At 36.8% G+C, this 11551-nt stretch overlaps 1 protein-coding gene across 1 annotated transcript; it reads right to left on the bottom strand.

Moving 5' to 3' along the window:
• Window positions 1-229: 229 nt before the first annotated feature.
• On the bottom strand, window positions 230-10834 carry LOC140168570 (vesicle-associated membrane protein 3-like). The gene is made up of 6 exons (XM_072191971.1): window positions 10530-10834; window positions 7531-7861; window positions 5970-6148; window positions 4585-4664; window positions 3510-3564; window positions 230-1738 (listed from the first exon to the last, which is right to left on the bottom strand). Coding segments are annotated over exons 2-6 (342 nt in total). The 5' UTR covers window positions 7533-7861; window positions 10530-10834; the 3' UTR covers window positions 230-1712.
• Window positions 10835-11551: the final 717 nt, after the last annotated feature.

The raw sequence follows: 11551 nt of genomic DNA, 5'->3' as shown, positions 1-11551 counted from the left end.
CACACGTTTGGTAACAGGTAAAGTACAATATAATAATATTATAATATACTATTTATATAGGTAAAATAATATCAGTTGCATGGATTTCTAACAAGAAATAATACCTGTACCTGGGAATAATATTTCTAAAAAATATTGCATATAATAGGACAATGTGATTATAAGCTTTTTAGGCTGTCTTGAGCATTTTGTTTGAGCCTGGTCCCATCTGGAGGCTATCTTCAGGGACATTTCAAACAAAAATGAAACAAACAAATCAAGCACTACTTTGGTCCATATTCATAATACAATTCACAAGGCATTATATACTTTATACAGTAGAGTACTGGAACATCAATAATTTCAAAATGTTTGTTCAATTATGTAGGCTAAGTACTGCAAGAACACACCCTTCTACACACACACCTACCCACCCAGCTGCCAATCATGGCCCTTGTGTGTATTGCTATCAAAATGACGTCTGAATCAACCTTTAATCAACATACTGAGGACTAAAATAATGCATTTTTGTGTGTATATATTTCCCATACCAGTTGCTATCATGTAACACATGATTGGTTATACATAAAAATATCATATAAAGTGTTTACAATGTCAATAATTAAGTGTTTACAATGTCAATAATTGATCAAAAGCTGTCATGTATAATAATTATAAGCAATAATGCCTACCAAGCACAGTCAGTATTTTGAATGCACAAGACACGACAACAAATTGTCATGTAATTTGCGACCTACTGCAGACCACCACAAATCGAGAATGGTGCTCATTTGCAGGTAGGTCCACGGTTTTGGACCTACCTGCAACACCAATCAGGCCCGGTGCTCCCAATCATGATTGGTGCCCCCAATAGGATGACTCATGCTACCCCACTCTGATGTGATCAAGCTGCATATGTCTGATGTTGATCAAAATCAAAATTCTGTTTTCAATTTTATTACATGTATCATTCTCAGAGCTTCATTTTGCTGAAAACCTCATCATAATTAGACTTATGGTTACAGAGATATGGTCATTTTAGTATCGCTTAGAACAGTAAAATACATAGCAACTTGAATACTCTTTTTGGCTATATCTCAAAATCAATATTCCCAACATTCGATTTTGACTCATTTGCTTATTCATGCGATGTATGTGATATGTATTTTACTGAATGCATCCTAAAAATACCAAATATTGCATATTGGTAAAATCTTGCTAAATTATTGTACCAGGTTTCTGTAAATTGATACCCACCACTCATACTCAACTAGCTACAACCCTGTGTACAATGGTTGAAATTCATACACCCCTATATGGAAGACATGACCTTAATTTCCCAAACAGGGGGGTGTAGACTGCAAATGGAGTCGCCCCTTCATTTGATATTTACACTCCGTGTGTGGAAAATTAAGGTCATACCTTCCACAGGGGGTGTATGGATTTCACCTGGAATAGCGCACTCCATATGCTTTTATGCATTGTATGCTAGTGGATAAGACTTCTCTGCAGATGTGAGCCCAGTGGCAGTGGGTGCATGCTTTGGGGCATTAACTCCCCCTCCCCGACTGAAAAATAAAAAAAAAGATAATGTCACTGCCAACAACATCTTTTCATAAGTCTATAGACATGATCCATAACAATTTACATACATCTGAAAACCCTGTCTAGTATATCTGTACTGCAGGATGCTGCTATCCAAGGTTGTCATCATACACATAATATCCAAGCTTTCACATATTCCATGGCTGGAGTGCAGCTGCAGAATTGTAAAAATATGTAAAGAAACAATTAAGGATGGGTGGTCAGTTACCATTTGATTTTTTAAACCTAACATAGTAACATGGTGGCCCATTACCCAAATATTTAAATGTTTGCAATTTGATTACCTTTTGATGTTCTTGCATTACAAAAATGTGCCAAATGGTGCAATTTTAGTATTGTTATAATATTTACTTACCCATAATTTTCATAGTCTCACTGAATTTTCATAGGATCACCTTTTTTGGAACTTCTCACTGAAAGACAGACACCCCCCCTTTTTTATATTTCAAATCTCTCACCAAAAGACCCATAGTGGATGCAACACTCCCATCACTTCCAAAGTTGCACATGCTCCAATTACCATAGAGCAGCTATATCTTAGTCATTATATTATCTAAAACTGATAGTGAATAACTTTTATATCTTCCTGTCTATAGATTGCAAACAAAAAGTAATAAATTCCAGCATTGAGATGTCAACAGTGGTATATAATAACCTAAATAGAACCTTGATATCATCAGCCAAGTATATGACTCATAAGTCATTGACATCTAATGAATATGTACTAACAGTTACATGATGACACTTACTAACTTCAATGAATATGGTTAATAAACCAGTTCTATATCTATGTTGAACCCAAATGATGTGTTATCAAGTTCTCTTCATTGTGTGTTATATTAATGATGTATATTAAGTGGAAATATACCACATCAAATATCAACATAGGATTATGAGATGGACATCTGCACCATTATCCCCTCAGAAAACTGCTGTTAAGAAATGGGGGTGTTTATTTAAAAAAACATCTCCAAAAAATGCTTGTTTTCCAATTGTATTTTCCAGAATGGGCAAATTTATCATAATTCGTCGTCCGTATTCCATAGTGGCGTATAGTGGGCGCTTGTGAATAAACAACTTTTCGAGAAAATCGGGTTTGAAGAAATGCCAATTTAAAATCGAGTTGTGTAAATCAGACATTCATTATATTTTGTAAATGATGTGAAATTTCTGTAGTAAACTAAATAGATTTTATTGTTATATATTTTTCAAAAGAAATAAATACATACTTTTGCTGGCAAACTGACAATAAAACTATACGTCACTATGGAAAACGAAAAAACGCAATACCTAACCTTTTTCAGTATTCCATAGTGGCGTATCGACCATACGCCACTTTTTATACATGAAATATCGGCAAAAATGAAAAACATCGTATTCCATAGTGGCTTATAGGTCAGATACACGTACGCCACTATGACATACGATGTTTTTCATTTTTGCCGATATTTCATAATTATAAAATGTGTATAAAAAGTGGCGTATGGTCGATACGCCACTATGGAATACTAAAAATGTCACTTTGTAACTATACGCCACATTTAATTAATCAATTACTAATTAATTAGCTAATTATGACTGATGAGACTTAGAAAAAATGAAAGAGAACATCATTAAAGACATATGTGCCAATTTTCAAAAAAATGACCAAAAATCACTATACGCCACTATGGAATACAGCCGACGAATTTTGATAAAAAAAAGTAATAGAAAATTAGTATACTAGTAGGTCTCTTTGTTAATCAATTATGGTATTTTGTTGGGTATGTTTATAAAGCTGTACTTCCCTTCTCAATCCAAAAATAAAGTCCACTGCACAATCCTACAGCTGCTGAACCAATTCATACTGTTATGGTATTGAACATATACCATACATTAAGGCCATCTTTAATAGATACTGAAATCTACATATACATTATACTCACCAATAACAATAATCCCAACTATTAAAAGAAATATTACTATGATGAGCACCCATAACTGGAAAACAAATATAAATAAAAATAAATTAGGAATAATAAAATTAACAAATATATGAATATATTTACTGGTATAATCAACTGAGCAACTTGAACATTTTAATCTTTCCCTATATGCCCTGGAGGTTATTCCTCATTTTGCCAACCCAAAAAGCTGTGGCCTAAAAGATGGTGGACATGAGACGTCACATCGATTACCTGTAAAAGACCATTACAGGTAGGTCCTTTTGCTGCTAACATAATGTGTCAAATAATGTAGGTTATGGTCAAGGTAGTATGCAGGAACGTAAAAATGACAAGGCAACAAGCAATTTTACCTTTTTATTTCAATTTTGTCCCCTCTTTTTCTTGCTTTTGGTTCTTTTTGTTTCTCAATTCCATAGATCCATTAATTATCACATAATTGCAATTTAAGTGAAAATTCACAACAATATTATTTATGATACATGTCATGCTGTTGTAGCTCAAGGTCTGGTGTTATCACAACTTGATCACTGTAACTCTTTTCGTAATTCTATTAACTTGAAAGGTATATTGTTTTGACCATCATCAAAATGCCGATTGATTTTAGCTCATCTCAAAGTCAGGCAAAATACACTCATAGTTCTCCACTCCTGGATGATCTTCATTGGTTACCGGTTAAATAACCAATTCATTATAAGCAGGAAAGTTGAATGCTATAAAACTTTATCAAATGTTTCTTCATGAATCCTACTTACATACATCCTTGGACCATATCAAATTTATCCACTCTGGACTCAGTCTCAAGATAATCTTAAAATTAAAAATTCCTATAAAACTAAAAGGATAGGTGATAAAGCATTCTCCATAGCTGCATCCAGTTATAGTGCTTAATGGGATATTCAAGGAATAAATTCTGCCCCAGCGTTTACTCAGAGACCCTATGTCGCAATTTTGGCCCACTGAAACTTAAGAAGTGGCGCACAAGAATTTGCAATCAATTTTGCTGAATTTTTGAGCCATAAATTTACAAAAGATGGTTATTTGGCTGTGCACTCACCTTTGCATTCTTCCACCAGTACTTCTGTTTGACTTGCTTTGCAGTTGATTTAAATGTCATTGCTTTGAACTGTAAACCTTCTGCAAAATAATAATGATGGTAATAAGAGAAATCAGCTATCAAACCTTTACAATGTGATTTAACTTAAAGATTCAGCCATCAAATGTGTTACGGCGACAGCCCATCACTCAGAAGACCTGGTAGTCAGAAGACCCGGTAGTCTTTGAACTTGTTCAAAGAAGTCAGAAGACCCGCTATTCAGAAAACTCATTATATAGAAGGACCACGAGTCGCGGGCCTTCTGAATAACAGACTTTCTGAATTTTTGTTGTATTTTATGTAAAAGTCCCGCTACTCATTTTTCTGATTAGCAGGTTTTCTGGCTAGCGGGCCGGCTGTATCTGTTACCGGGCCGGAAGACCCTCTACTCAGAATGCCCAATATTCAGCATTCTAACTAGTGGGCTGTTTTAATCATTTAAAAGAACTGAGTTAGCGCTAACCCCTAATCCTTGCCCTAACCCTGAAAACTGGGTTTTCTGAGTGGTGGGTTGTCTGAATAGTGGGTGTGAAGGGCCTGTTAATCAGAAGGCCCCCTACTCAGAAAATATTTTCTGAGTAGCAGACCTTTTGATTAACAGGTTTTCTGATTAGTGGGTCTTTTGGTTACTTATAGCAAAGTATTCTAATACTTTGCTTATAGGTGGTCATTTTAAATGAATTCTGAATAGCAGACCTTCTGGGTGATGGGTTTTCTGAATAGTGGGCCTTTTGAGTAACGGGTCTTCCGAGTGACGGTTGTCCCCCATGTGTTAACTTACAAGGTTAAGGTATAGACTTTTGGGGTGGTTTTATACCCGCCTGATGCAAGCGATCCTGGTCAGGGGCATAGCTGAGGAAGGGCATACATGTCTCCTTAGGCTGTTGATTTAGCATCCCTCCAAATGGTGAAAGTCAACATTTCTAAGGCCAAAATTCACATCGTTTATGAAAAAATTTACCAAATATTTGTGTAAATTTTCACGCCCTCTGCATGCAATTTGTTAAAAGAGTCATTATAGGAGCATGTCAGCTGTTTCAAGAAGGGGCATCATTCCCTATCCTTGCCCCAAGCCACAAACCTTTTACACCCCTGATCCTGGTATTACCAGGAAAAAAATAGATCTAGAACTTTAAATATGTTTAATGGTCAGATATAGGACCTACGTACATGTATCTGCAGAGAGCATAATTATTTGTACTCAAAATATATATTGTGTTGTCTCAAATTTCTAAATTTCATGTTCCTCCCCTCCCACTTTTTCCTGAATTTTCTCGGAAATAGTTTTTTTAACATTCCACCTAAATTCCTTGCTAAATATTGATCCATACCCATACATGACCTACCTGCATTCTCAAGGAGATCATCTAGCTTCTCTCCTCTATCTAGCAGCTTATCAATAGAAACCTTCATGATCCCAGCAACCTCATCAACCTCTGCCTGAGCCTTCTGCAGCTTTTTACGCTGTGCTATGGATTTAGCACTCTCTACCTCAACATCGGACTCGTCACTTGATAAAGAAGACCTGGAAACATTATTGCAAAGTTAATCATTAGACACATGTTCCACATTCCCAAATAATAGTGCTGGCAGATACATGCCCAGAATTTTACAGGGGGGGGGGCAAAGTGTTGATTTCTCTGACTGAAGACAAACTGAATAGAAAGTGGAAAGTAAAAACAAATAGGGCACCTAAGACAATTCCCTCCTGATGGTCTCTGGTTACTTTTATTCCCTGATGTTCCAATACAAATACCAACACATCTGATTTCAGATAAATACAGGGTTGTGCTGCAGAAAATTTGAAAAGTGGACCCATCAATATACCAATTTTCAAGATATTTGAACCCATCAATATACTAAAAGTAAAACTTTTCCCAGCATTTTTTGGAAGTTTGCAGTTTTTCAATTTGTTTGTTGTTGAAAAAAGGTCAAATTTTAAGCTTTGTCCAATTGGACTAAGCCTAAACTTGGTGAGTGGAATCCTTGATATGAGTGCAATACGGAAGTCAAAGGTCAAATTTGAAACTTTGCCATGTTGGCCTTAATCTTAAGGTGGTATTTTGGAAGTGCTATATTGATAGGGCAAAAAACACTGATCAACATGCCTTTTATTTGAAGCTAATCGGACATACAGTTTTCCTAATACAAACATTTGAAATTTCTTTGTATTGTAATGTTTTTATCAATAATTAATACAGTTAATGAGCTAATATGACTTGAAAGTGCTCATGACATTAATATGTAATTTTTACCAATCTTTTGCTAAAAACAAGGCATAAATATTTATAAAATTTTTATTTAACAGAGTATTGGTTTCAAACTTGGTCAAAGTGTTCCTGATGATTAACTTCCAGATAATTTATGCATAATTAATTAGGTAAATGCAAACATCTGAATACTGATTAATTTTAGGGGGGTAGTCCGACGAATAGGACCTGTTTTTTTCTCACTTACCAACTATAGTACTTATCACTGCTCATGCAGGCTCCGATTGCTCAAGAAAGATTGACCGCGAAAGTCCACTAACTGCCCCACCCGAAAAAAAGGGGGCGGCGCGGTCACTGGACTTTCACGATTTGTCTTTCTTGCGCCATTATATGAGATAGTGGTCATAGTCTGAGCTGAACATTGTCTGGTAAATAAGAACAAAAAAGGTCCTACACGTCGGACTGGGGGGGGGGGGGCTGATTTGGTAAATTACTGATAATTTCATTAAACTTAAATTTGATCACTCTCACTCTCTGACCTATCATTTCAAGTCCATGCACCCAAGTGAAAAAGAATATGATTGAAGCCCTGTAGAGCAATGGAAGTAGGCAAAGCATATAATCTCCCAATGCCAACCCGGTCAACCATTTGAACCAGACTGACTTTATTTTAAACAAAACAAAACTAAATACTCACATATTTATTATTCCATCCACCAAACCATGAAATAAGATTATACAGCCTCCATTTTTTTCACATGGTAGTAGCTTGTCACAAGTTGCATTAAAGCTGATATCCTCTCAAAGTATTTACATTATAATATCCCATGTTATTGTCAACTTTTGAGGGATGTAGACACTCAGTTTATAGGGAATAATCCCTGGGCCACTCAGACCAACAATTCTTGTATAAAACAATTGCTTTGTTTGATTTCAATGGTTGATGGTTGTATGACCTCTGAGCATTTACTTTGCTGCTTCAGTAGTATAGCGATGACAGCTCACCTGCTCCGATGCATGCACTCAACCTGATAAAACCAAAAGGGATAAAGAATGTTGCATTATTGAATGACAGCAAGCCTGATTACATAGAATAAATATGAAGACACAAAAAAGTTTTGCTGGGTATGTTCCCTGTTTGTGGGGCGTAGGTCAGGTGGTGCAATACTAAATGTGTATACCCCGGAGAGTACATATAGGAAGATGTTCAAAATATACTTTCCCTCCCCCATTACACCATACACTGCCGGGATGGTTATGATGATGATGGGGGATTTTGGCATTCCAAAAGGGGGGGAAGCAATATTTGGCACAGATATTTGGTACCACATATGATTTATTTCAGGTTTCTGGGGCTTCCAACAACTTGGCATGTGTAAAGAAGGGAGGAAATTTTTTTGGCAATTGAAGGGGAGGGGGGAGATCTTGGCATGTCGAAGGAGGGGGGGATTATTTGGTATGTTAGACCATTCTCAGAATTCAACACTCTGGGGTAAACATTATTATTGTATAGCTCTCATGATTAAATATGTATACCCGGTACCCAGGGGACAATTATTAAATATGTATACCCAGGGGACAATAACTTTTAAGGGGCTGTGCAATAACAAGCCCCCCCCCAGCAGTAAAATGTCCAAGCAGCATGCCAAAAAATGTAAATAAAATTATTAAAGAAAAAAAGGCCAGATAGGCCTAAATTTTAAGAATTGTTTACAAATTGAGAAAAAAATGGAAATTTACAAAAACAAAATTTTTGTCGTCTGGTTGCTAGTGCCTATTTATCATCTTTTTTTTTGTTAACTTCACTTTTTCAAACCATCCAAAAAGGTTTGCGCAATACTTGGATATGGATTTTTTCCCAAAAAGACCTAATTTTTTTTTTTGGGGAAATTCATATCTTCAATACTGAAAAGATCAAAATTTTTAATTGATCGTCGGCTTTTCATCCCACCTACATGTACACTTTAAAGGAGTGTTTCGTGATCCTAGCATCCTCTTTTTATGACATTTTTCAGTACATATCCACGAAAAAAGCCTATTCCCAAAATTTCAGTTGATTCCGATTTTGCGTTTGCGAGTTAAGCATGATTATGTGTATTACACTGCTCCATAGACAATGCGTTGTAATTTCGTTCTGGTGCACCAGAAGCGAAATTCAAATTTCACGATATCTTTGCAAAAGCGAATTAATCTGCAAGAAATATTTTGTACATAAACATTATGTAGCCAGAGGTTTCCAGTGATATAAAAATCTCAACTTTTTTTGAGAAAAGTGGGGGATGATGCTGTGGATCACGAAATGCCCCTTTAAAGGCCCTTTCAGTGATTTCACAGGAACATTAAAAAAAATGGAAATTTGTCAGAGTTGCTTTAGAAATAAAGAATAAGTTTCATTAAACCACTTTTCCCTGAATACATCGACAAATTAGTCAAAAACAGAAGTTTTAGAAAGGTTTTCTACTTCAACTCTGAGAAAATCTAGATTTTTAGTACAGTGCGCCACCAATCGACTGGAAAAACTTCCTAGTCCAGTGTTTCTAACACGGGGAAGTAGAGTCTAAATTGATTTAAAACAGGCGCTTTTAAGCTACAATTTTGTAGTAGAAAACAAAATAAGCAATTAAAGGTCACCGAGGCAAACTAACGGTCAATTCATATATGAAAAACAGTTAAAATTGTGTATTTTGTTTAAAATAGTAGCTACTGATGTAATAAGTAGTAGAAACAATACGCAGCGTGTTAGTGCGTGGAGAGTGAGCTTCTTTTCGATCTCGAGTCGGACTTTTTGTACTGTCAGTATCAAAAGTCCAGAATCATGCAAATACTTTATTTTGTCTAAAATAGACGGCTTTCGACCGAACCACTAGCAGGCTATGTTAGCACATCTAAATGCCAATTACAAAGGTACCAAAATCTGAATTTTGATGATTTTTACGATCGTCCGGATGAGCAAATCACTGAATGGGCCTTTAAGTATAAATCATCAGATTTTTAAAGTTTACTTCGAGTACTGTTAAATATCAAAAATATCAATTTTTAACCATTTGCCATAAAATGTGTATTACATTGCGAATTTCAAAAAATACAAACTATTTGATATCAGAAGGACATTCTTCGTATTTAGAATGCAATTCGATATGTCTGATGTGCTCTCATGTCCCACAATAAATACTGTCCAAACGTTCATACCCCAGCCCTTAAGCATTTCTGTACTGTTTTCCTAAGCCTTTTTATAGCGGTTTATTTAAAAGGTGCCCCATGAATGTTTGCCAAAATTTGTTTGCCACCCCCCCTCTCGGCTTGCCAAAAATTGCTTGCCCCCCCCGTTTCAGCTCGCCAAAAATTTCTTGCCCCCCCCCAATTTTACCCCCCCCAAGGCTCATAATTATTGCACAGCTCCTTACGCCCCGGCAAAAAATGGGCACATTTTAAAACGACCCGAACGTCTTGCAGAAGGATAGGTAATAAAAGCCGGAATAAAAGCCCCTGCGGAATAAAGCTCGATGTAGGCCTATAAATAAATTCAACCTAGTACAAGGAACTTCTACGATGTCCTCATTCACAAACTGCATGATATTATCGGTCCAAATTTTGAGCCATAGGTTTACGTGGTGAACTAAATTCAACCCTAGTCTCTATTCTTGACTACTGTGTACTACATGTAGTTTTTAACCATTTCAATCATGGAAGGCCTACCTGCTGTAGTACTACAGATGTATAGCTATTTAGCTATAGAAGTTTGCATCCATGCATGCATGTATTGACGTATTGACCATGCCACAGAAACCAACAATGCTGACCACGTAAACGAGCCGGTGGTAGTACATAACTTCACAAATGAATGAGCAAAACACTGGCTGGTATTATAGAACCACTATGGGGCCACTGTGGTACCGAACTAGGCCTAAATCAACAGCAGATCATGATTCCTAGTCATGTGAGGAAGGTCATGTCAGTCCATGTACTACATGACAGCTCATGATGTAGTCTCCTAAACAAAAACATTTAGTACACTTTATAGTATATACACTTACTAAATTCATGACCTCAACAACCTGGAACTTCCCTGGTATAAAATGGTAGCCCGGGTATACGGTAGCTATACGTGCTACGGTGTATGTACAGTGCATCCAATTAGCTCCAATTCCAGGCTCCAACACCATGTCTGCACGCTTGACATTTCCGGGTCACAAATGTTATTATCCGAGGACAGAGGGGGGCGTGGCCAAAAAGTTTTGACAAGGCATCATGGATGGCGGCAGAATGTGAAGATGGTATCGGAAACGAATTGAACTGCTACATGTATCTTATCTATTTAAATTTTATAATAGGCCTACAATAAAGCAACAATGAACTTGATAAGGTTTTTTTTGGACCCGAGGGAGGTTGTAGAGAGAGAGCAGGCCTGAGAGAGAGAGAGAGAGAGAGAGAGAGAGAGAGAGAGAGAGAGAGAGAGAGAGAGAGGGGGGGAGCAGGGCCGGATTTACCATAGGCCCAGATGGGCCCGGGCCCCCAAAAGTTAGCCCCCCCCCCCCACGCGCGCACTAACCTGTTATAGGCCTATAGTAAATTTCAGCTTCAATTTGGGCTAAAATAGTCTAAATTTTAATTTTTTTTCGCGTGCAAATGTCCTAGTAAAATCTTAAAACTTGGCCACTTGAGGACACATGCCTTCCTTTATGGTGCGGTGGAGACCTCCAAATTCTGGCCTGGCCCAG

This window comes from Amphiura filiformis, chromosome 13 (genome assembly GCF_039555335.1).
Source record: "Amphiura filiformis chromosome 13, Afil_fr2py, whole genome shotgun sequence".
Lineage (NCBI taxonomy): Eukaryota > Metazoa > Echinodermata > Ophiuroidea > Amphilepidida > Amphiuridae > Amphiura > Amphiura filiformis.
The sequence above is the reverse complement of the archived record's forward strand: the minus strand, read 5'-3'. Positions and strand labels throughout refer to the sequence as shown.